The 27,227-nt window shown below is 42.4% G+C and overlaps 1 protein-coding gene across 2 annotated transcripts; it reads left to right on the plus strand.

Annotated features, from left to right (window-relative positions):
- Positions 1-242: 242 nt before the first annotated feature.
- lypd6 (LY6/PLAUR domain containing 6) lies at positions 243-26,517 on the plus strand. 2 transcript variants are annotated; one of them, XM_046363108.1, is made up of 5 exons: positions 243-373; positions 19,451-19,624; positions 22,675-22,773; positions 23,532-23,662; positions 24,270-26,517. In XM_046363108.1, exons 2-5 carry the CDS (start codon positions 19,507-19,509, stop codon positions 24,441-24,443), a joined length of 522 nt encoding a protein of 173 aa, XP_046219064.1. In that variant the 5' UTR covers positions 243-373; positions 19,451-19,506; the 3' UTR covers positions 24,444-26,517. The 2 variants fall into 2 exon arrangements, with proteins under 2 accessions (XP_046219064.1, XP_046219065.1); XM_046363109.1 differs by lacking the exon at positions 243-373 and adding an exon at positions 22,149-22,221 and having other exon boundaries at positions 19,556-19,624.
- Positions 26,518-27,227: the final 710 nt, after the last annotated feature.

Raw genomic sequence — 27,227 nt, forward strand, 5'->3', positions numbered from 1 at the left:
TTAAGGATGAATATTTTTTGCATTCAAAGGACAACTGCATTATTATTTCTAATCAAATAGAGGAATAAGGGAAAGGCTAAGTGAAAGTGTGGTGTCTGTCTGTGTTTCTAATTTGAATGTGAACCTACTATCGAGATGCGCAGCCTATTGGGACTGTCCCAGTCGGTATTGAACACGCCTCCCGCCACCCGTCGTCAACTAATGTATTCCATTTCTAAGACGTCAAAGAGTCACAGAGCCAATACACCGACCCACCGACGTGCAATAATCCGCAAAGGCAACACACGGAGGAGTGTACATTTGTTTTAGAGCCGTGGACTATTCAAAAGCTGGGACCTTGGGTGAAGTTTGACTGCTACAGGAGGAATTCCTAGTAAGTGGTGTTTTGTTTATTTAGTAACTACAAATACTCAATGGGATCAATAAGCGAGAATAGTGTGGCTGTGCGGTGACATGAGTAAACAGAGCCCCCCAAGAAAGAAATGGATACATTATTTATTATTTGAGAAAGAAAATGAATATAACAATAATGGAAAATAATAGAAAAGCCAAGTGCAATAGACTATGAAACTGTATCCAGTACACACTGTTTTTGTGTTGTATTTAAGCTCTTCTTGCAGACCCACTTTGACCCCCATTCTCCTGTGTCAAGACCATAACATGATGACCAGAATAGAGAAAAATATTATCCATGCATGAATAATACTTAATTTATGGATGGAGGAAATGTATCCTGTCATTTGAGTAAAATATAAATGTGACAAATTCTATTTGACTAACATGAAATATATTTGAAAGGCTGTTTTTGTTTGTTTGACATTAATAAATGATACTCCCAGAACAACAAAGGACTGTCTGATTGTCCACAATATAGTTGCTAGGCTACAGATTAGTTACGTTATTATTACACAATTATTACCTAGTTTCTATTGAAACCAATAACATTTTGCACATTTTATGTTACTAAATCAAGAGGTTGGTCTATGCAAGGAATGGAAACTATGAGCTCCATTTGGACCACACCTCTGCCAGATTGTGCTAAATGCCATGCAGGTTTAATTTTAACACATTTGGACTGTATTACAGACCAGGGTCCAGATCCACTGTGGAAAAGGAACTCAGTATTGCAATGGATGTGAATGTAGACTAGCAGGTGCATTGAGGCTCCCATACCCTTGTCTTGTCCATGTACAGTGTTTTCCCTACCCCCGGACAGACGCATCTATGGAAGCCAGAGGTTTGAGGTTGGCTGTAACTGCCTCAGTAGTGGAGAGGTGGGGGCATTGTTCACGGGGGGCTTGCTGCTGTTGCTATGTGGATTTTAGTGCATCTGTTTGGGAGTGGTCTCTCTCATTGCTCCATATCCTGTAGAGCAGAGGTTGCTGGGGGGCAAAGACTTGCCCTAGTCTCCTGCACCTCTCCCTCCTGCTAGGCTGCTCCTCTCTGTGATAGCTCTGTCAGTTTGGCTTAGATCACCTTGCTGTGCTCTACCCCTTCATATTCCATGTATGGGCGCCACTAAAATCTGGTGGTCAGAGAAAATAACTGGTGATGACCAGAGGTTCCACCCTACTGTTACATAGACATAGTTATCACTCTGTTTTGATCCTTATGCAACAAGGCATTCACCGTGTTTTCTGCCACCTCTGTGTGTCAACTATACTGAACACAAATATAAACGCAACGTGCAACAATTTAAGAGATTTTACTGTGTTACAGTTCATAGAAGGAAATCAGTCAACTGAAATAAATTAGGTCCTAATCTATGGATTTCACATGACTGGGCATAGGCCCACCCACTTGGAGCCAGGTCCACCCACTGGGGAACCAGGGCCAGCCAATCAGAATGGGTTTTTCCTTTTATTACAGACACAAATGTTTGTGTCCAGTATATTAGCTAACGACACAGATAGAAGGACAAACTGTAAAAGCTATCCTTACCAATCTGTGCCATAGCACATCATCACTGACGACCTTTATTATGAACTGATGCACATGCTGTATGTGATCAAAATAAAGGAGGAAACTGATATTTGATCTGAAATAAGGGAAGAGTTGGTTAAATTTAAGCATTTTGCTATAAGCATTTCGCTACACTAACAATAACATCTGCTAACCATGTGTATGTGACCAGTAACTTTGTGTTTTATTTTTTATTTGATTTGGTGTGAAGCTCCATCTGTAGTCTGGCTCATTGATAATCGTGCGGCGTGTGAGTTGGGGCAATGCATGCTTTTGTAAGGAGGACATCAGCATAACAATAGAGCATGAGAAATTAGTTTTTGAGGTGAAAGAATTTAGTCTTCCCATAAACTGTGTGTTTCTGTGGGCTGCTCTGCTCTGCAGCACGAGGCTGATGCCTGATGCCCACGCGTGGCAAGAACAGGCATGGGGTCCCCTGGGCCCCATTTCAGGGAGATTGTATGTATGGGCCTTGCTCTCAACAGAAATCACTTGCTGGAGCTGAGGAACACTCGCCGGATTGAGATTAATATTCATTTTTAAATCGTGACTGAGAAACACAAATGTATTGAAAGAGCATAATAACTTGATAGATTTTTGGTGTGTGTACTTTTCAGGAATGCAGTGCAGGATTCAGTGCACTACTTACTGTGATGTGAGATGTTGGGATCAATACATTTAGCAAGACTTATAGGATCAAAATGTTCCAGATTGATTTGTTTAACAGTCCATCTATCACACAGGACATCTACATTTTGGGTCAGTTTAATGCACTCTCTCCTACAGCTTATATATGCACCATCATTCAAATGTATATTAACATTGCACTACCTCTGTGTCATTGATGGATAGATCTACAACCCGATCGACCCTGTTGTGTGATGGATTAGTGAGGTATCCCCTGACTAGGTTGATGTGGCTCTACCTGCAGGGGACATAGTGGTGTGGGGATGGAGATGGGGGTATGGGGAGATACACGGGTATAATTTGAGATGTGGGTAATAACAAGGATGTGGAGACAGAGGATGCAGGTATATGGGTCATTATCCTCGGTAGGTGCAGACAGAGTTTGGGGGTTGTTCCCTGGATGATACAGGTATGGTGGAGGTGAATGGTAATGGGCTGCTATGGGAACCCTCACTCAGTCATGTACTGCTCCAGCCAGCCCTACTGCTGAGCCTCCCCGCTAGGTTGATGTATGGCTTGTGTAACGTGCCTTTGGTCCTTGGTCCGTCCCGTTTTGCATGCGAACACATGACAAATAAGGCCTGTCAAGGTGCGCTCAACTGTGTTGGTCTTGCCAGAATGCGCTGTTGGCTGTTTTCTCAGTGGTAAATTATCTCTCCCTACCATTTACAGTATCTGAGTTGCCTGTAGTAATTTACCCTCAGTGGCAAAATGCTGTTGGGAAAAAAAAACAGGTGAAGAATGGTAATAACACACACACACACACACACACACACACACACACACACACACACACACACACACACACACACACACACACACACACACACACACACACACACACACACACACACACACACACACACACACACACACACACACACACACACACACACACACACACACACACACACACAGGGAGTCATTGTGGAACATGCCACCCCTGTTTCCCGGTGTAGACCTGGATGCCAGTCCAGAGCATGTAGATAAAGAAAGAGCTTTTTGTGAGAAAATGTTTCCTGTGATTTTTACTGACAGACATGTGGCCTTTGATATTTGTATTTCACTTCATGAAGAGAACTCCTTGGTCACACATCCTTTTTGGGGTTAATGTCCACATTTTATATAAGGGTCAATCTCTATCTCTTCCTGTTTTAGACTACTTTGTTTTTCTCTCTCCTCTCTCTCTCTCTCCCTCTCTGTCCCACTGTTAAAGACATTAAACGGAAATACTCCACATTTTCATAAGGAGACGTAGGAACTTCTCAGCTGCCCTCGCAAATCACTATTGCACGCTTGTCATCGCCGTGATGTTCAAGTGGGTCACAGCATAGCAGAGGTCAGTGGTGGACTAGTTCTGAGCTATGATAGGGATGTTTAAACCAGTATTAACCCTTCAGCCAGCCTTTGCACAGCAGAGAGTGACTTTCTGTCTCCAGTATCTCAGAGACTGGGCCTGTAGCGGGGTACTCTCTCCACTCTCTAGTCAGGGTGTCACTGAGGAGTAGCTGTCAATAGGATCAGGGACAGGGATGGATCAGTGACAGGGTCAGAGATGAGAAGGCTTGCTCCATAGCTAGGCCAGGCCCGGGTTAGTTTTCCTCCAGGGCACCCGTCGTAGCCAGATCATTCACAAATGAGTTTAATAGTGTTCAAAGGGGCTTTTTTCTTATTGTGCCAATTCCAAATGATGTATTTTTGAAATTTAACTAGGCATTCTTATTTAGAATGACGGCCTACACCGGCCAAACCCAGACAACGCTCGGCCAATCGTGCGCCGACCTATGGGACTCCCAATCGCATGTCTGTAGTGACAACTCTAGCACTGAGATGCAGTGCCTTAGACCTTTGCACCACTCGGGAGCCCCTTATGTATACTGTAATGTTAATTTCAAGTACATAACATTTGAGTATTGTCTTTTCAAGGACAATACTTGTAGCCTGGAAATGTGTTAAACAAAGGTTACTGTAGGTTATGTGGTTCCCCCTTGCTACCGTATATCCCCGTCTCTGACATACTGCTAATGCTGCTCTCTGTGAATTATTCAGCAAAGTTTGTGGAAGCTTAAACGCATGGATGACTTTTACTACCAGACCTTTATGTTCGGTGACTGCACCACTGAGTTGTCTAAGTCAGAAACCCTTATAACCTAGAGTAGTGGTTCCCAAACTTTTATAGTCTCTGGGGCGGCAGTGATTAGAGCTTTGGGCCTGTAACCGAAAGGTTGCTGGATCGAATCCCCGAGCTGACTAGGTAAAAATCTGTCGTTCTGCCCCTGAACAAGGCAGTTAACCCAATGTTCCCCCGGTAGGCTGTAGGAAACTACTGGAATGATTTTCCATGGCTGCAAAGGGGTGTGGCCTTGCAGAATTCAGTTCAGTTTCAGATTGATTTGGATTCTAATCACCCCTTGGTACCTTTCCCAATGGTTTAGTGATCAGATGTATTCGACTTGTCCACGCTGCCTCCTTCTAGCCTCCCTCATACCCATGTGTGCCTGGAAGAAGCTTGCATCCTGGGGTGAACCTGCTGTCTCTTTTTTGTCCTGTTATATTGGGGTTAAGTGCTTGATTACCATAATCTGCTGCAACTGTGAGTGACACATCCTACATTTTCAATTGATGTACATTTTCTGTGTTTGGATTTCATGCTGTTCATTTTCTAATCAAAGACTGTAGATAGAAAAAGTACAATTAAATTGCAGTGAAATATGAAGAAGAAGCACTCATGGCTGAGATTTCAAGGACTAAAAATAAGGATGAAAGCAAAGAGGGAGAATAGCATTTCTACAGGCGGAGAAGAGAACAGGGCGAAATGTTTCATTTGGGGAACACTTTGAACTAAATGTTTTCCCCAAGGAAATCTGAGACTCTAATGTAGCCTACAAAATAAATCAGAGCTTCTTGAGGAAAGCAGAAAAATCCACTGTCACATTCACCTTCTTTGATTCACACATTGTGACATATATACTGTAGTCCCTCCCATGTTATGGGGCTATGGTAGTCTGGTTACCAGTCTTTTGAGCGAATATTTCACTTCCTGTCATTTGCCAAAGAATTAGGATGAAATCCTCTGATCTCCTCGAGCTCATTAATGATAGGCCAGTCTCTAGTAAATGAGGAGTGGTATGTAATAGCTGAACAGAGACAGCATCTAGGCTAGGGCTATGGTTGGTTAACCTCTATTTTAGTATGCAGGCAACGTCGTCACCCTGCTCAACACTTTGAATGGATCGAGAGCGTAAAGGGGCACGGTTTTACTATCTACAACCAGAGATACACTTACCACGTCCCTTGAGATCATGTCTTTTGATGATCTTTCTTTGAAGTTCAGCACTTTTAGTCCAGGAATGTGATTGGATAGTGTCTTATGCATAATTCATGCTTTGTAGTAGTAACATCCATTTTTATTTCTTCTGCAGCGTAACTGTAAAAATGTTTCTGCCACACAAAGGGCAGTAAAATCAAATAATTACGATTATCATTCATTTCCTTTCTATAAACAATTGACTGTATTATATTCTGTTTAATACATTCCTAAGCCTACATATACTTCAATAATCACAGTTATGTATCTCTGGAGTAAAATACTAATTCCCTTCCATGACCTCAGTATTGCCAATAACCAAAGGTCCGATTTTAGGGGATTTCAATCTCTTAAACTTAAGCCCATCTTCAATTGACTGCTTGAAGCTGTTTTTCCTGACTGTGAATCGATCAGTCCAATTTTCCTCAGGTGACATGGTCGTTGTCTTCAAAACGAAGCGGCCAGTCATTCTGACTTTGAAGTCAGGTCTTTACAGAGCAGAGCATTTAAAGCTTTATGCACCGTGTCTAATTGTGTGGTTTCTTTTGACAGACTTTGGTGTTTGGAAGAAAGGACAAAAATGTGGTCCTAAACCACTCATATTTCCTCAGGGAAATGACTTCTCTGTAAGATAAGACTGGTCAGATCAGCGATGTAAGGTCTCCTGTAACTATGTACACGGTCACTTTCAACAGCTTGCTGGGGAGTAAATCAGAGAACCGGAGACTTGTTGAGTTCTGGTTGGGAAGGTTCAGCCATCCTGTCTTTTATTGACCGTTGACTGGTGGTTTATGCTGGTCCTGTCTTCTATCCAGTCTTCCTATCAGACCCAGTCTTACCATTGTTGGTCTCTAAAGTTCAATCAAGCTCAAACGTAGACAATCAAAACCAACTTCTCATAGTTGAACTCATTCTTAAATGGAGTGCTGTACATTTCTTCATTCTCCTGGGGTACCTAATTCAACCTTTAAAGTCAGCAGTCCATGCCCTCCCTGTGTATGTGGTGTGAAAAATCTTGAGCCAGGGTGGTTTGTGCCATCCCTAGTGCCTCTATTAAGACAAAATGAAGAAAAAAGAAAACAGTCACCTCCAAAATCCCAATTAGCTTCCATGTTGCCTTTCAACTGGACCCACGGCTTCATGTCACCCTCAAGTACAAGGGGATCAGATCCACCCCTGCAGCCCCTCTCTCTGAGTCTGACCCCTCTGCAGCTGTCACAGGGTACATTATCCCCCCGTCACCCCCTCTGATCCCAGTCATACCTCAGTCACAGTCACCCCTCCTCTCCTCGTGGGCCCGGTCCCATATCAAAAACTTCACACATCTTAGCCACCCTTCAAAGAGATTTGGTGTACTGCGCCCTCTGTTTCTCATGCAGGGGCTTTAGCCCCTTCACAGGCCAGCCAAACAATGTGGGAGAGCTGGTATGTCCCAGAGGAGGGGGGCGACGGGCTGACTGCGCCTCTCCTAAGCCCCCTGCTAAAGCATTATGTGTAGAATAGGAGCATTTGTACATCACATCACACTGGGACGCAAACATGGATGCCTGTCTCACTGGCTGATCGATAGGCAAGGCCCATGTACATGTAAACTGTGGTAAGAGAGGGGGAGTTGAGAGAGAGAGAGAAAAAAGGTCTCATTGTGATCCTTAAAGTGGTACAGTGAAAGTCAAGTGGTCCAGTTTGTACAGTAGATGGAGAACTCCATTGTGAGTTGTATTGACCTCCCAGGGAGCTTTTCCTGTTTGCTTGGTAGCCACCCTACATTGTGTGGTTTACGGTACACAAACAACATGTACAACGTGAGGTGTTATGACGGCGTCTGTTTCAATGTTGGCATTCCTATAAACTTTTGTTTAATTCTGCTCATATTTGCTTTGAAATGAAAGGCTATTTTGGTGATCACTATATGATCTTTTATTTATTGTATTCATATTAATAGGCTATGTGTATGTCGTAGACATAATTCAATACTAAAGCACACCCACATGTATTTTTATTTGGACTCAACACAAGCCATGTTTTGCTGTGAATAAATGCAGGCAACAATATTAATTAAAAGCTTTGTTTGAAAAAAAAAAAACTACAGCTACAGGCCTGAAACCACAGAATGTTGGGAGAAAGGTAATTATTCTGAAATGTGGACAATTACACTGTAATTATGACAATTGCTCGCTTGGTATTTGTTACATGATGTCATGACAGGGTTTGAGTTAATGTGATTTATGTAGGCCTAAATATTTAAATGCATTCGTTTTAATGGGATAAAGTTTAAAGGAAATGAAGCTATAATCACATTGCACTTGGACCAATCCCTTGCAGTAAGACTATAACTTTGGGACACATTTGAATGTTCCCTGCTCCTTTAAATAGAGTGGTGTCCTATATCTAAAGTAAATGACTAGCCTACTCACTAGAAATTGAATGGCACATAGTGGCAAATACAGCCACACAAATAAACACGGACGATAATGACTGTAACTGTTGAGGCATACAGTCCATTGAGTCTTCATTTGATCCAGCTTCTCCTTCCTGCTGTTATATTGTTACAGTCCCAGACTATTTCAAACTACTCTGCAAATCTGCGCTATCCCGTCGTTTATGTCTATCATAAGTGTACCTGCAGTCTGAGGTAGTGTAAAACAAATATATATAAAAAAACGAATTGACTGACATCGGTTTAATTATTTGAATTCCATTTCGTATGTTTTTCTTCTGTCAACTCAATGCACACATTGCACAGTTTCTCTAAAGACAAATCAGATCCAGCCTGAGCTGTGTGATGTAGTAGGGAGTTTTAGTTTCTAACAGGCCAATATTCCACATAGTTTAGTGCATAAAGCGTGGTAATTAACTACAATGACCATAATCCATTGCGCATCTACTTGTCCAGTCTTGTGTTTCTTTTACGCCTGCTACTGAAAAGACAGAAGAATGTGTGATCGTGAAGGGATATAGAGAGGAGCTGTTGCTTCGCAATGTATCTCGACCTGAAAATACATGATCTAAGTGATTGATAGTTGGTGTTCAGCAGTCATAAAAGTATGCCTTAATAATAATAATAATAATAATATATATGCCATTTAGCAGACGCTTTTATCCAAAGCGACATACAGTCATGTGTGCATACATTCTACGTATGGGTGGTCCCGGGAATCGAACCCACTACCCTGGCGTTACAAGCGCCATGCTCTACCAACTGAGCTACAGTGATTTTGTCAGACGGCATAAGCAGCACCTCTATAGAGACGAGATGATGACATGGAATGAAGTAATACAATCCTCAAATGAAGCAAATGTAATAGACATAACGTCTGAAATATTTTATTAAAATAAAATAATGTGAATAAATTATGGTTAATAAGTGATAAGCAGTAATGGGCAGTCACTACCATCATGTGACTTTTATTAATTGTTTTATTCTGTTTTGCTACAACATTCAACCCAAATAATCAAAACTGAAATCGAAAACTGATTATTGTTTAGTAATCGAACCAAACCAACCTCAAAATGGACTAATAGCCAGATCCCGTGTCATGTTAAGGCCAAGGCAAAGTACAATACATGTTTTATCTACACAGGCAACATTCCACTGCTTTATTATTGTACAGTGGGCGCCCTTTTATTCCTGACCATGGCATTTTCTGTCAGTAGCCAGCAGCCTGTTCCCCCCGTGAGTACCAGCTACATGGTTAATCCTCTGGATCTTTGTATGCGCCAAACCTTCGAGATTGGGGATTAAAAAATTATACAGCTGACTTGGAGCACTTCAAAAGAAAACTGCTGGATTAGGGTTGTGCTGGTCGCATGTAGGATTTCAATTAGCCAGCCAGTGATTCTGATCCGATTTGACTCCGACTCCCAAGTCCCAGTCAAAGTCCCAAATGATACCCTATTCTCTACATAGTGCACTACTTTTGACCCGTGCACTGTGGGCCCTGGTCAAAAGTAGTTCACTATATAGGGAATAGGGTGCCATTTAAGATGTAACCCCAGGTTTTGTGGGATAGACTACCAGAGGCCAGGGGCATCGTTGGCTGCTGCCATATGGCAAATAACAAGAGCGGACAGTGCATGTTGATGAAGCATTGTCTCGTTTTGTTTTGGCACTTTTGAATCAATGGGAGGCTTGGGCTTTGTCTCGACTGCGGTTGTCAGCCCTGCATTTAATCAGCTTGACTTTGTTTCTCTGAATCGTCCTGAAAGAATGGCATAATTGGATTTGTTAAGGGACAAAAGGTATGCATACTGTATAGATTTGTCAAGCTTTTTTTCAGTTGTGCAGGCAAGTTCCGACAAACCTCTCCTATTGTAGCATACTGTAGCTTTCTATTTTATATTTAAGCAATAAGGCCAGAGGGGGTGTGGTATATGTCCAATAAACTACGGCTAAGGGCTGTTCATAATCAGGCAAATGCGGAGTGCCTGGACACAGCCCTTAGCAGTGTTATATTGGTCCTTTATCACAAATCCCTGAGGTGCTTTATTGCTATTATAAACTGTTTACCAATGTAATTAGATCAGTAAAAAAAACTGTTTTGTCATACACGTGATATACCACGGCTGTCAGCCAATCAGCATTCAGGGCTCGAACCACCCAGTTTATAATAGCTAGTATAATATTTTATACCACTCTGCTACCCAGGTACAACGCTGTTGAAATGTGCACAACTGTTAAAGGCCTGCAGCACAGAAAGCAAAGCTTGCACCAAGAACCTCAATATGATTATATATATATTTATATATATATATATATATATATATATATATATATATATATATAACTGTTTTTACATTAGTTACATTACCAGCTAAAAATATTGTAGTCATATTACTGGTACTTTTGAAAAACGAAATGATTACTTATTGGATTACTTTTAAATTCAGAAAGGATGTTTTTTTTAAATTAATACATTATGACATCTTTAGTTTTTTTCAATGACATTCAATTCAGTGTTGAAAAAAAGGTGCAAGTGTACATTAGTTCCACCTGAGTCTGACCACAAGTCAGTGACCACTATGATGACACACCAAATGTGTTTAATGAATCAGTTTTGTCTTCTTCTAATGCCTCTTAAGGGAATGTAATCCAAAAGTAATATAATAATAATAATATATGCCATTTAGCAGACGCTTTTATCCAAAGCGACTTACAGTCATGTGTGCATACATTCTACGTATGGGTGGTCCCGGGGATCGAACCCACTACCCTGGCGTTACAAGCGCCATGCTCTACCAACTGAGCTACAGAAGGACCAAAAGTAACTGGAAGTTATTAACGTTATTGAGTTTGGGTAATCCAAAAATTACATTACTGACTACAATTTTGGACAGTAACTAGTAACTGTAACGGGTAACATTTAGATAATAACCTATCCAACCCTGCACACCACTCTCCCCTCCCTACCTCTCTTCCCCCCTGTCCAACCAATTCTCCCTCCCTCTTTTTCTGAATCTGGTCAGACCAGTTCTCAGAGTCACTAGACTGCTGGTGATTTGCATTTCTCTCCCTCTCAGAAGGGAGGAACCATTATTCACAGGTCATTGCTCAGCCCAGGAGATTGTGTTGCGGGCCACAGATTGCCTTACCCTGCTGGCATCCTCTCCAAGAGACACTCCTGCTGCTCTCACCCACAAGGAGGCTCAGGCCCAAGCATTTTGGGTTGGGCATTAGAGTACTATGAACATTAGGTCTGACTTTGGCACTGACCTGAAAGAAGATTGGGATGGGATGACTTTGCGTCATCCTCTCTCTCGAGACAACAAGGTATACTATGCAGCCAGTTGTAGAGAGGCAAGGCAGATTGAATTCTGTTCTTAATTTATGTGCATCTGCAATGAAATGAAACATTGGTAAGACTGGATAATATTGTTGTTTCTAGTCTTCTTTATTAGCCCAGCACCTATGTTTTTAAGGATGTGCGTATGACCACAAACTTTTCTGTAGACTGGATAATATGTCACCAACTTTATAGAATTTGGTAAAGGATGATAAACATGCTAGTAGTAAGAACCAGTAGGTATTTGATTCGTTGAGAGTCACACGTGGAGAGGTTTGAAGCAGTGTTGTTGTGTGATGAATGGGGTTCGTTTTCCCCCGTCTGATATCCAGTTGAAGCAGTGTTGTTGTGTGATGAACGGGGTTTGTTTTCCCCCCTCCGATATCCAGTTGAAGCAGTGCTGTTGTGTGATGAATGGGGTTCGTTTTCCCCCGTCCGATATCCAGTTGAAGCAGTGTTGTTGTGTGATGAATGGGATTTGTTTTCCCCCGTCCGATATCCAGTTGAAGCAGTGCTGTTGTACAGTATAATGGATAGGGTTTATGAATGGTAATCATTTTCCCCTCCTCCAATATCCACAACCATGTGGAGCTATTCATTACTCACCTGGGGCCATGTGGGGCACTGAAAGGGATCTTAGGAGTAATAAATGCTGCTTTTCTTCATTACTACCCCATTGACCTCTCTCACAGCAGGCACACACACACAGGCACTTCCTGGCTAATTAAACTTAAGCACACCCAGACACACACCCTTTGCGTTTGCATTTAAAGCCACAATCCTGAATCAGTGGTCGGTTGCCATGACCTGCTATTTTGTCAAACTGAAAGGGAGGGGTTTGGAAAATGGGACCACTTTCAAATTCATTAAAGGCTGGAGTGATGCTTTTCCATTTAACCTGTCACCTCAGAGTGAAATCTTCTTGTGGAATTGATAGCAAGAGAGAGTGAAAAAATATTACACAGGCAAATAAGTAAGGAGAGACAAACAAAAGAATGAAACAGTCACGTGGTGTTAGAAAAAGAGAAACGATGGATTCTGTCTAGGTTCCTCCTCTTCTCCTTCAACAGTGATTACCTCTATGGCTGTGCCAACTGCCAAACAACAGTCTATCAGCCCTCCCTTCAGACCTGTTAAACAAAAGAGAATATTCTAAATGCAAACAAAAGACCACAGCTTCCATTTGCACAGCGCGCCAAAAGGCATGAAGGCTTTGACGACAGGTGTAGCTTATGGCAGGCATCCTGGCAGAGGTTTAGAGAGGCTGGTACGATTGAAGTTGTTCCACTCCAAGCATTTCCTGACTGAAAGGTTGACATGCACTGGAAGGTTGCCTTTCTGAACCACCCATTAATTATTGTCTTATGACAAAAAAAATAGGAGAAACATTTGAACGTTTTTTTCTATGAACTCTGTCTGACCAAGGATTGATGCTTATCTCACAGTATTAATGCATGAATCATAGAGGAAACTGCCACTGGAAAGAAATTCCAAGCGCTTATTCCAACACAGATGAAGACATGGGGAGAAATGTCATGTGAAATCTATTTTCTTGAATCATGGCACAGGTTGTGAGAAGTTTTTGGCTAGTGTTAAATTTGGCCCTGATTTTGTAGGCGATTCCTTTGTAATTTGTCATTCGATTATCCGTTTGACGTCTGTAGACAAACTATTTTGGAGCAGTCGCACTCTTTCTCGATCATCCTCCATTTCTGTCAGCCTTGTCATTTAGTTTCCTCCAAAGTCAAGTGAGGCACCTGCTGACACATGGCTTAGCGTGTAACATGTAATACTAGACTCCTCACAGAGAGATAGAACTACCGTAGCATGTTAAATACGAATTCTCACAGAGATATTAAGGCCAATAAGATGTCCTTTAGCTTCTGTGTTGACACCTGCAGAGTTTAAATAAGCCCGTTGTCCCCACTCCCAATGTCAATGGGATACCTGTCTGTTTGTGTCCTTTAGCTTTCTCCCCATTCATACACAAGGTATTATTTTTGCAATCCCCAGAGTAAAGGTTGAGGCAGAGGTTAATCTGGTGAATACCAGAAACACTCATCTGATCTGCCTCATCAGCCCTGTGATCAGTCAATAGTTTTTGCGGATGGTTTTAGCAGTTCAACAGTCCTCCAAAGGACTTTTTTTGCTACTGAGAAAGTGGTTCCATCTGTGAAAATAATGGAATTAATAAATTACTGAACACTCCAAAACTGGTGAATCCTGGAATTGCGGTATTTTTCTAAATAAATGGTCTAAAAGTATTTGTGTAAAGGATGCCCGTTTGACCTGTTTATACATTTTGCATTAGTGCAGTGTTTTATACAACAGGCCTGTCAAAGTTATCCTAGCATTGCAGATTATCATTCTTGGTCCATCCAAGAATAGTATTTGTCTGTTTCATGTATTTGTCTCTCTACCTGTTACAGTAGCAGGAAAAGGAAACAGGAAATGGGTCAGTGTTCCTGCTGGTTGATATGTACACCTCTCTCTTTTGGTCTCTCCCTGAATACACTGTGGACCTTTTGCCATGATAACAATCTCTGGGAGGAAACTCAATGCAGTCCACCGTGGCTACAGAGTGCCACAGCGCCTGGTCCAGGGGGTCAGAAGGTAGAGCATTACAAGGGGCCATGACTCTGCACAACTTCTGGGCATGTTTTGTGTTGGTGGTTGTGGTTTTCCTGGCATCACATTGAAGGTAGAAATGGCAAGTATTATGTGTGTACATGACAGCCGTAATGAACAAGTGTACTTGAAAGAAGTTGAGAGACACTGATTCAGGTGTTGAATATAAGAAATGATAATAAAACAATCCCCCTAACCGTGACCAATCCCTCGTGATTTCCCTTTGCACTTTGCAGTGGAGCGTTGTCAATGTTCATGGTATCCTATTTACAGTTACTGTAACACAGCCATCAACGTGTTTTAGATGCATTATTATGGCCAAACCGGATGGGATGTTATGGCCTGGACCTTGAAGGGTTCACTCCAGTCATCCACAGGTTAGTGTGCTGCTTAAGGGGAGAGTGTGGTTGTAGAGATTAGGATTAAGTTCAGGCTTCGATTTTCACAGTTCAGCAAATTCAGCACATTTTTTTGAATTCTCTTTTTTTCCTGACAGCTTTGACAACCTATGAGTTTTGTCGTGTAGTATTAAATATCCACTCCAGCTCCCTAGCACCTCATTTATCACCTGATTTACTTAACAAAAGGCACATCTCAATTCGGCGGTTCAGGTATCCTCATGACATGGCACAAGAGTGTGGGGGGGGGTCTTTTCTCTTTTGTCCTCTATTGCTCCTATATTGTTCCAGCAAGCAAGGGGGAGGCAGATGACATCAGAGTGAACCATCAGACAACTCTTTGATTTGCCAAACCCTTGATTTTTGCAATTGTGTCTTAGAAAACCCCGTTCTGCTCTATTAGTGTACTTTACTGTATCTATACTATACTCTCGTCATGATGGCTCTGTTGCAACGTGTTGTACTCTTCCTTATTGCTTATTCTATTCAAATCAAATCTTAAAGTTGCAGACTTCCATTGAGTACTAAGATTGTTTCATCATGCCCTGATGGTTTACTTCATTTCATATGCAAAGCTAGAGCACAATCCACAACATTGTCCTAGCGATTCTGTCACAGAACAATCCCCACACCAAACAATTATATTGTTTTCATAAATCTGGTACCCTGCTAATACCTCAGTCACTAAGACTATAGTGACTGAAAATATTTGCTCAGGGTCATTAGTTAACAAAAGAAGCTGACTTAACATGGTAAGATAAGATAATTGTGCTTATCTCTTCAACAGCAGTGTGAAGCAAAGAAGAGAAAGCATACACACAGTACTGACTGTATGAGCCAGAGCCCAGAAAATGAAAGCTGTTTTGTTTTGGTGCACTGAAAATCCAACAGTGTGTCAGTGTAGCCAGCCACACCCTGAGATAAAGATTATTTGCTCAGTCTTTTAGATTTCTTTGGCCCATGTTACAATACCTTTAGCTACCTGCCTCAAGGTTCATAAACAACACAAATCTCAATCACCACTAAACATGGAAGAGCAGCTTTGATTGATAATGAAGGAGTGGAAATTCAGAGTAAAAGGTTGTGGTGTGGCTGTGGTCTGAAATATTGCTGGTTGGTTAAATACATTAAAGTGCTTTATCACTCCCCAACCACCCTGGTAGCCCAGGGTGACAGAACTCTAATGGCCTTGTACACCGGTCCTTAAAGGCACAGTGCAGTCAAAAATGTATATATTTCCACACTATGAGATTGGAATAATACCGTGAAATTGTGAAAATTATGATAACCCCCTTTTAGTGTAAGAGCTGTTTGAAAAGACCAGCCTGTTATGGTGGGATGGAGTTTTGACCTGTCTGGTGACATCACCAGGCGATAAATTAGTTAATAGACCAATAAGAAAGAAAGTTCCAAACCTCTCTGCCAATAACAGCTAGTTTTCAGTTCTCTCTCCCCACTCAGACCCCTCAGACAGTGCTAGCAAAATTCTTGCTTGAGAAATTTCTCTTTGCTAAGAAGCTTTTAAAAATTTTTTTTTTTTTACAATTTTAATTGAAAACAATCATTTTACATTACATTTAAGTCATTTAGCAGACGCTCTTATCCAGAGCGACTTACAAATTGGTGCATTCACCTTATGACATCCAGTGGAACAGCCACTTTACAATAGTGCATCTAAATATTTTAAGGGGTGGGGGGGTGAGAAGGATTACTTTATCCTATCCTAGGTATTCCTTAAAGAGGTGGGGTTTCAGGTGTCTCCGGAAGGTGGTGATTGACTCCGCTGTCCTGGCGTCGTGAGGGAGTTTGTTCCACCATTGTGGGGCCAGAGCAGCCAACAGTTTTGACTGGGCTGAGCGGGAACTGTACTTCCTCAGTGGTAGGGAGGCGAGCAGGCCAGAGGTGGATGAACGCAGTGCCCTTATTTGGGTGTAGGGCCTGATCAGAGCCTGGAGGTACTGAGGTGCCGTTCCCCTCACAGCTCCGTAGGTAAGCACCATGGTCTTGTAGCGGATGCGAGCTTCAACTGGAAGCCAGTGGAGAGAGCGGAGGAGCGGGGTGACGTGAGAGAACTATCACATTAAGGTACTTAATTGTTACCCAGAAATGATTTGATATTGAGATAAAAATGGCTGCATTGGACCTTTAAAGACATCACCGGGCGGATTTAAGAGGCAACAGTCCGTACAAAAAATGGCTTACAGGAGACTTCAAAGTTTAAAGTCTCAAGGCGATGCTGCTATTTGTGAGCAATATTTGATTTGGTTTGATAGAGCACTGTGATTACATTCAAACTAATCAGTTTGAGTCAGCTGACTTTGAGAGCTAATCCTAAAATTACTTAGTGAGGCTCAGAGGTAAATCCTCTAATGCCAATAAGTATCAGTTTGACTGCGGGTGTCAGATATTACCAGATGAAAATGAACTAAGTGTGAACTTTGGAGGAATTTGTTGTTGTTTCTTGCTTGCATTGATCTGAGGAGTGAGACATCTTACTCAAATGCAATTCCTTAATCAGTTTGCTTTGCACCCTTCTTTGTGTCTTGTTGTGCCACACAAATTGCTTGAGTCAAGTGTATGTGACAAATGTGTAAACGGCTCAAATTTTTCTTTAAAGAATACAACAACCAACCACAGGGCTATCCCTTGTCCCGTGGCCAGGCACTCTTCTGTATCCCTGTCAGCTCGCTCTGACAGAATGGGCCAAGGTCTTTCTCAGGGTGAGGAGAACACAATTACACGATAGCCAACCCCTACATTTCTCCCAGGGTTGATGGACGAGCCTTGTCTCCCAGCTCTCAGGCTGTGTCCCGTGCTCTAGGCTCTGGAATGGGATTTCCCAAGGGACAGAGGCCCCATCTACCCTGGCTACCTCGGACCTGTTTGGGAGACTAGGAAAAGGACACTGAATGGAAGTCAGGCCATTCTACCATTCTCTGGAAGGTCAGGGCCATTTCACCATTCTGAGGTGAAAACAAGAGTATTGGAACTCTCCTCCAATGTGACTGTGGTTATTCAGACTTTCAGAGAAGTCAACATCTACCCAGAATCACTAAGTGGGTCAACAACATGGGCCTTGGTGGTGAGACTAGACTAGACCACTGCCTCCTTCTGCTGAGGAATTCCTGAACCTAATGAATGTCACAATATTGTGTCTGGGTAAGGCTGGTTTGTCTGTATTGGACATGTTGTGGGTTACTGGGTATTTCTTCAGAGAGAATTGGTCAGACCGTTAAGCAATCTTGTCTGGGAAAGTCAAGGGAGATCGTCACGTAATGGTAAAACAACCTTGCTCATACGTAAATGCCTTAACCTTGCTCACACAGACACACAAGGACACAGGCATCCCATTAAAGGCATACGAGTACAATATTAATGTAATCATTTCACCCTTCCCCCTCTAATGTTGCCAGGGAATCCTATGTTTTGTCACTGTTAAGTCTGAAACTGTCGGCTAAGCGTAATTGCCTTTGTTGTGATGGTGACACATCAATCCAATGGCAGTCACCCAACACCACTGTCCCTCAGGCTTTGAAGACAGACAGACACAGTGATTCTATAACTGATCCTGAATAACTTCTGATTAAATCAGAAATAACATTTCAGTGAAGACTGTTTCTTTATTTGTGGTAAAAGCAGAGTTAACAGAAAATACCTATTATAATTTACTGCATATGTTTTTCACTTATAGAGCCCTGGAGAAATTGATACATTGGTAAAAAATGATATATTCTTATAAATAATAAATTCAACTAATAGAAATAGTAATCTATGCCAAAGCGGTCTTTCTCCTCATGAATTACAAAGGTCCGAGGGCCTAATTGGTACACACAGCCTTTTATTAACCCCTTCAGCTATGACTAAACAATACAGTAGTACTCTCCGCTCTCTTCCACTGACAGATAGATGTATGGTTGAAGAGCATTTATTTGGGCGTTCAATCCTCAAGTATTGGTCGATCTTCAAACATAGTAGATTTGTCCAATATGACATTGTACCCGTGAACAGTCTTTTTTTGATCTACGCAACCAGGATAGAGTATGATTAGAGTTAGAGCTGAGAACTGTTGGAGAATCATTTTGTGAGCAGGTAAGACCACCAGCATATACATTTGGATGTAATTATTCTATTGATTTGGATGCTTCACACAGAAGTAACTGTTTATTACTATCCCAACTGTTTTTTTTATGCCTGTTACTGGTTTCTCACTGCATAAAGACTGAGCTGGACCAGAATCAAGACAGCATGAGGGCTGATGATGCATGAGAGTCTGGTCCCTGGCAGACTGATTGGTGTCATCGATCTAATGAGGATATGTTTGACTGGGGGATAATAGATGCAGGCTGTGTCCCAAATGGGAACATTGCCTGACCAGGGTCAAAAGTAGTGCACCATTTAGGATGCAACCCTAATGATGAACACTGCTCTTTTGTTTCTGGTCTGGTGGCTGATTGGAGGATGTCCAGGGCTTCAGGGTTTTCCTCTGTCTTTTCCAAAAGGGCTGGTGACTCCCACCCATGGTCACTGTGGTCACTGTACCATATAGTTAGGATAGGCAGTCAGGATGCTTTGATCAGAAATCCAATGAAACAAAGTAAATTGTGCAAAGTGGAACATGCTATCGCATTGGCTAAAAAAAGGAATATAACTAAGAGTTGGGTTAAATGTGTGCTTTCTTTCCGCTGCAGGTGTCCTCGTGTGATTGTCCAATCAGAGACCTGCATGTGTGAAGCCACGGCCAGCAATGGAACCCTGGCCTGCAGTGGCCTGGGTCCTACTGCTGACGGTCATCGCTGATTGGCTGAAAACAGCCCAATCAAAGGACTTTACTGAACAGGACATCATCTACCTCCATCCCTCAAGTAAGAATCAGACTTTACTATTTCATGACCAAAAGTATTTAATAGAGTGATGGTGTCCTAATTTCCCAGATGAGAGGGATATGCTCCTAGACATCCAATACTAATAGCGTGAAAGGTTACAAGTCATTTACAGACCTAATTCACTATGTCCAAAATGCAGCTGACTTGCATGGAATTGGCGTTTGTGTTGGACGAAATGTATTAAATTATTCCGACAAGCTAAGAAAATGCCCAGGGTTTGGTCTGATGCGATTTGGATGCCTTGTAGATCAGTCAGCAGCTGTTATTGCACTCAGAGATCCCACTTCTGCTAACATCGTCAATGATGTGACCGGACTGCTATTATCCCAGTGACTGGGTGATATAAAATTGAGACGGTCAGTCAGTCACCACTGTCGGCTTGAACTGTTAATCAACTGGCCAAGCCACGTCCATGTATTCATGTAGCACAGCCCTTTCTCTCTGAGAACGTGTAAGCCTTATAAACTAGGCTAGGGGGAGACCTTCAGCCCCTCAGTCCCCTGTAAAGCTGTCAATAGACTGAGTCTGTTATTACAGGCCATCTCTAATGGAGGAGAGGCCCCTCTGTCTCTCTGTCTTTCTCTCGCTCTCTTTCTCTATGTCTCCCTTTCTCTTTCTCTTTCTCACACACACACACTCACACACACACTTTTACCGTCTTGTGATGAGACAACTTCGTTAGACGAGCCCCCTTTGCTTATTACATCCCTCATAACTGTGGCTCATCCCAAACCTTAATAGACTGCTCTATTCCAATTTTGACTGACCCTTAAGAGTTATGAAAAAGTCAGTCAAAGGCTATGCTACTCAGGAATAGCTGTTAGGGGTGTATATCCAGTGAGGTTGTGATCCCAAGCCAAACCAGACAGATCTACAGCTGGCACAGCAACTGCCTGCTCCCTCCCCTCTCCACCACCAGGCTAGGCTCTTTGATCTGAGGTATGGGGTCATGTGACTCTACGCATAGCTACCCGGCACAGTCAGCCGCCCCCACAGTCACCCATGTTGTCACTGCCTTCTGCCGTCTGCCTTCTTTTGTCTCATCCACACATTAGCCCAGCAATTTTTACACTCAGCCCCCCCCCCCCACCCAATAGAGACACTATACTACACCTTAACTTAACTGTAAGACCAACTGCAAATGGCATAGACATCTTATTAACGTTTATTCAATATTTCCTGAATCAGTTCAGATTGAAACAATGAAACACATTATCAATAAATCAAAGGAATGCTTATAGAGACTGTTATCTTAATTAGAATGATAGTGGTCTGAGCCAAGTCGTGACAGTGACGACCAACAAGACAAGGCAGAATGTGGACACTCACTAATTGGTCCTCAGTGTCAATTAGATCATGTTCCCGAGCCACAGGAATGGTTGCTTTCCATAACATAGTACTCTCAACTTGTTCTCTCTCTCCTCCCCCCTTCTCTCTCTCCCACCTTTCCTCCCTGTCTTAACTCAATGTGCACCCGTGCCAGTATAGGGCAAATTGTAAATAGATACAAGTCATGTAAGTCACATTACAGCTGGTAAATTGCTGCTCCACATCTCAAGTCCTCTTACAGGCCTTTTTCCTAGTTTGTTAGGTCAGTAGATAAGCTAAGTTGCCTCGACATGGCCTCTGTACAACAGTCTTTCCCCTTTTTCTGACCCCCTGCAGGACCACTTACTCTAGTCAGTGTGCAACAAACAGACTGGGTCACTATAGGCTTCTGTAGAGGGGCATATGCTAGGTATAAACTCCCAGATTAGGGTCTGAAACAACCCCAACTCTCCCCAGGAAGCGGGCATGTTAGAGGTCAGCCCTCCCACGTCTCAGAAACAGGTCCCCATGTAGCCAGAGAGAAAATCTCTTAAGATCTGTGACTCTTTCATCACAGAGAGGCAGAACTCCCGGGATCAGGTTAACACCGTGCCGGCTTACCGGGATACTGCGGGAGATATCCGTGTCAGCTCGAGGCCACCCCTCTAGTCCCCATGGGGATTTGGTAGATTGTGTGTGTGTTTATATGTGTGTGTGTTCACATGTTCGCGTGTACGCGCATGTGTCCGTGTCTATGTACATATGTGAGCATGTGACAGGGTGTTTGCGTAGTTGTGTGTCTGTCTTTGTGTGTGGGTGTGGGGGGTTCCTAGGGAGTGGTAACTAACCAGACATCCTGGGAGATGGAGGGAGGGGTCATGGTCTAGCTAGCAGTGATGAGGCAAGGCGGGATCATGGTCTGCGTCCTAAATCGCACCCTATTCCCGATATACTGCACAACTTTTGACCAGTGTCCTATGGCCTACATAGTGCACTGTATAGGGAATAGGGTGGGTGCCATTTGAGACGTAGCCATGGTGATTGGCAACAAGCTTTGTGTTCTGAATTAAATTTGCCTGACCTGCAGACCTGCAGCTATCATTGGGGAACGCTGTGGAGGAGTGGCCAATCAGATTAATGTAATGGTGTGAAACTGGAAAGACTAACAGCTTCTTCGTCCGTTTGATCACAACAGATGGCCCACCATGGACATTTTCCATCCTCTGGGGACAATGCATTGAGAAGGGAGGCAGCAACTGAGCTGCATGGTATTAGTCTTAGTGTTTTGCTGAATTAACAGAGTGCATGGGGTAAACTGTATTTGGCAATTTAAGTCTTTATCAGAACAAGTGTGTGTGAGCGAGATATAGATTACTACTAGTCATAAACTATGTACAGTATGTTGGTGCAAGTTCCCCTCCCTAAAGTCCATGTTATAAGAGTGATTTTTGTTTTCCTAATCCAAAATAACACGTTACATGCATTCCAAACTTATTTATCAAAAAGTTCAATCTTTTTCTGGACATATTTCATAAACTAATACTATTATTAACCCAGCTTTTAGTATAAGCCTGCTAATCTTATCCAATGTTTCAGGACTTCTGTTCACTTAGGCTAAGTGTTTGTTGGCTATGGCTGTGTGACTTGCTATGCATGTTCCAGTGCCCTGGGCATGACTCTTAATCAGTGTGTGGAATAAGTGTGTGTGTATGTTTCTACAGCCACTCCATTCCCAGGCGGGTTCAAGTGCTTCACATGTGAGGAGGCACCTGACAACTACGAGTGTAATCGCTGGGCGCCAGACCTGTACTGCCCACAAGGTGAGTCAAACCACTAGGGCAAACCAATTTTATTTTCAGCACCGTTGATAACAACAGCATGATTTCAAGCCCTACTCATTAAGTAATAATAATATGTTAATTCTTTACTCCTTCTGCTTTCATATAGGACCTACTCTTACTTTGTATTTAAATTAGGCATTCTTTCCTTCTCTGAGTACTGCCACAAAGTTGTAAATTACCGCTCTGTTCCTTCAATGGAGGCCTCGGTGTATTATTGAGTATATGTCACCCTGCTGTTGACATGTTTAGCTCATAAATAGCTAGTGAGTTATTTATAAATAGCTAGTGAGTTAGCTTGGCTCGACCTCTATCCGACTGATTTACAGCTCGCTCTTAAAGACTAATAAGTTACTCTTGGCCTAGCCCAAAAAAATACACGTTCTTTGTATAAATAATAGCCTCATAGATCGTTGGATAGAGACATGCACTACTTGAACAAAACTCCCTAGAATGCTCTCTGTGACGTGGTATGATTGGCTTTCCTCCAGGTTTTATGGGTTTGATAGTAAAAGTGACATACTGTCATGTATAGCTTTGGAGTATATCAGATACTGTATGGCAGTGGATTCAATGCAGGAAAGGGTCAGATGTAGATAGCCTATAGTGTATTTCCCCACGACCTATGAGCAGAAAAGCACAGCTTTTCTCTCAATTCTAACTTAACTCCATGCTAACCAAAATGTGGTAGCCACAGCAAGAGGTCAATATGTCTTATTTACTATCTTTATTCTTAACAGAGACCAGATATTGTTATACGCTTCACAAGATGGACGTGGAGGGGGACAGTGTTTCCGTGACAAAGCGTTGTGTGGCTCTGGAGGACTGCCTCTCTACTGGATGCTCTGAAGAAGACCACGGAGGAAACAAGGTGAGGAGTGGGAACAAGGGGAAGAGTGTTGAGCCTAGTGTTAGGAGGTTAGAATGGCATGACGTGGGGCAAGGGTTTCTCTGGTCGTAATTATTCTAGTTGACTTTGGGCATGCCATTTTTCTGACTTGGAATTTTTCAGTCATGACATAGACCGAGGTAGATGGTGTTGTAGCCAAACTGCCGCCAACAGGGTAAAGTTTATGTTTGGATCTCAGGCTATGGTGGTGGTCAAATCTTGACTGGGGTCAGAGCCAGGGTCAGGCAACGTGAACATGGTGCTATGTATTATGGCCCTGTCCCAGTCACCACCACTTAACTGTGCTTTTGAGTTAATCCGGAGATCCTCCAAAGTGCTCGCTCCAGATAAGATAAAGAGAAGGGTTGAAACTGCTCTCTCTCAGTAGGCTGTCATTCTAATCCCCGGTGAAAGGTGTGTGTCTTCACTACCTCGGAAGTCTGCATTATTCCCCATTGAGAGACACACAGAGATAGAGAGAGAGAGAGAGAGAGAGACATAGAGAGAGGGAGGGAGAGAGATAGAGAGGGAGAGACCAGAGAAGACGCAAGCGAGTGTTGTATCTAACGTTTCAACTTTTCTCCTTTAGGTCTGTACGGCGTGCTGTGAGGGCAATATCTGTAACCTTCCTCTCCCCTGGAATGAGACGGAGGCCGTGTTCGCCACCACCTCACCTCTCAGCGGCACCACAGGAATCCCACAGAGCTACAGACTAATATCCTGCCTCCTTTTCCTCACCCTCCTCATCTCCAGCTATGTTTGAGAAGTGGAGAGAGATACTGACATATACAATTGTCTTTACCAGTTGAAGGCCTGACCCAACTGTTAATGTATTCCGATCCAACTGTTAATGTATTCCGATCCAACTGTTAATGTATTCCGATCCAACTGTTAATGTATTCCGATCCAACTGTTAATGTATTCCGATCCAACTGTTAATCGATTCAATCTACACCCTATGGAAATAGTACTCACTGCAGTTTTTGACAGTTTATTTTCCTTTTAATTAAAAAGGAACCCATTTTTGATTCCCTTTCATCATTATGCTTGGTTTCAATAAAATGTGCACTTAGAACTGGACACTGATACTGCTTCTAAAACACAGGCCATATGGCTATCAATCTTGAAGGATTAATCATAATAAACATCCGAGTATGAAATGACATAATTCTCCCCCTTACCAGTCTTCTGCACCGGGACAGAAGGAGGGGAAACTGTAAACCTTGAAATGTGTTGTGGCATGTTTTGGATTCGTCAGTAGGCTATATACTGTAAGAGTTTCAACATGTTCCAGCGATGAGGAAGAATTGAAGAACAGCTTCAGCTTCTATGAGGATTTGTCTGGTTTAACGATTTTACGTTTTTACATTTTCACATTTGTGAGTCCGTGCCCCATGTTGTATGTTTGACACATATGTACATATACATAGTATTTATTTTTTTATGGAACATTGTTGTTAGAAGGTGAATATGTCTGTGTGAAACGTTACGCCGGTAGGTTTATATAATAGCATGTAAGTGTAGACTACATCTTTTATTTTCCAGCAGGAACAGGTGACATAGGCGCTGCGCATCCTTTTTACGTCTAGTATGCAGAAAGTATTTTTACCGACATGGAAAGAGAGCCGGGCGCTTATCAAACAAACACTTAACCCTTTGGTGTTTCTGTTGTGGGAAGACTATTTCCTCAAAACCTAAAAAAAAGAAGGATCAAAGTTAATTACAGGTCTATTTTAGCTTCAAAATTGACCGATGATGAAAAATGAATCTGACTTTCCACATGATACAGCTACCCACATACCTCAGTGCAGCACTTTGTTTGGCCCAGGCTTTGGAAGCTGTGCTGTAACTGTAGGACAAATAGCATGTTTTTATGTCTCGTCATTTCAGTTTTAGCGAGAGGCAACAATAAATGACTTGCTTTGTGCGCACACAATGAATTACTGACACTACGTGTTCTTCAGGAGACTTTTTCCTCACAAGTGTTTTAATGTTTTTGTACGTTCTTGTGACATGTCCCTCTGATGTTTGTACTGTGCTCTGTTCTGTGATATGTTTCTCATCCATCACTCTCTGTTGGCGGTGTGGTCTCCTGTCCAGGCGGGAAAAATGCAGAGTTAGCAAATACAGTGTTATTGTTCTCCAGGATTTCGGATTTATTTAGGCTGACGGCCCGAGACATAAAGGAGACTGGTCACTTCCCCTCTCCAGACCTGGGTTCATTTCCTATTTTAAATCATCGTTTGGCTCAATGGACCAATAGAATAGTCCCAAAATGGCAAACCATGCTCATATAGTACTTCAGGCAGACTAAAGCAAACGATCAAAGTATTTGAAAGATTTCAAATAGTATCTGAACCCAGGTCTGCCCTCCTCCCTCCCTACCACACTGTCTGTTCAGTAGGACTCCAGCCAAGCAGCAAAAGGAAAACAGTGAAGCATGATTTACAGAAAGCAATTTTTTTTACCTACTGTAGTTTGCTCTGTTAACATTTTATAAATTACATTTCGTTTTTTATGGGGTAACATAAGGGCTAAAACATGTTGTGTCCCTTTAAACCAATCAGGCAATACTAGATTTTCCCTTTTAAATATTTTGCCAGGACTTTTGTACTGTGACCTGAATGCCAACATATCATGCCAGATGTTGCCTTAAATAAATGCTGTACAATTCATGGAAGAAGTGCTTGTGCATGATCTTATCTCGTCATGTTGTGCCAATTGACGTTATGTAAATATCATCTCTGTTTGTAGATGCAATGTCTTTGTACATAATTGTATATATAGATGTGAAGGACTTTGTAACTTCATATTAAAGATGAAGACATGACCACTTAGCCAATGGTGTATGAGATAAGTGTTATTTGAGTGACTCAAAAATACTACTGTGATGCTGGATACCATATTCAACCAATGGTCTGACCAAACTAGGCCTGAATACCCATTTTTGTTTATACTATCAGACAAGAGAATCAGCACGCTATTTCACTGAAGTTAAACAGTTGAATGCTTCTCTCTCACCATAGTAGGAATCAGTGGGTGATTCCTTTGTCAGGATCATTTGATAGGTGTTACATTTGATATAATGCTGCTGCATGCCATTACTATTTAGGTCCCACAAAAACAGTTCATCGTTATTCCCCTGTTTTCCAGTCGTCCTTTTTCCACAGATTGCAGAGTTTCCAGCCACTGCAGCCCAAGCCCTGGCGTGACGCCTATAAATCTGCTGTGTTTTTCTACCCCTCGACCTTTCAGAGGCGGTGACGTCTGAGGATGACTTATCTGAACTGAGCAGACCTGTGTCACCTGTAGAATCAGCCGCGGTTCCTGATAAGCCATCCTTGGAGAGTTGTTGTAGGGGCCCCTCATGCCCTGTTCTAATACTTCAGGGTGGGAAAGCAAACAAAGGACCCTTCAGTCTGGACAGCGTTTATGCCCACTTCTTGAGGAATGACCATTATGTTGATCCTCAGGCCAAGGTACTGGTGGGTTACAGCCACTGGCAGCACGTGTCTGATGTATTGCACTGAGAAGTAATAGGATTGGA

The sequence above is a fragment of the Oncorhynchus gorbuscha genome, linkage group LG09 (genome assembly GCF_021184085.1).
Source record: "Oncorhynchus gorbuscha isolate QuinsamMale2020 ecotype Even-year linkage group LG09, OgorEven_v1.0, whole genome shotgun sequence".
Taxonomy (NCBI): Eukaryota; Metazoa; Chordata; class Actinopteri; order Salmoniformes; family Salmonidae; genus Oncorhynchus; species Oncorhynchus gorbuscha.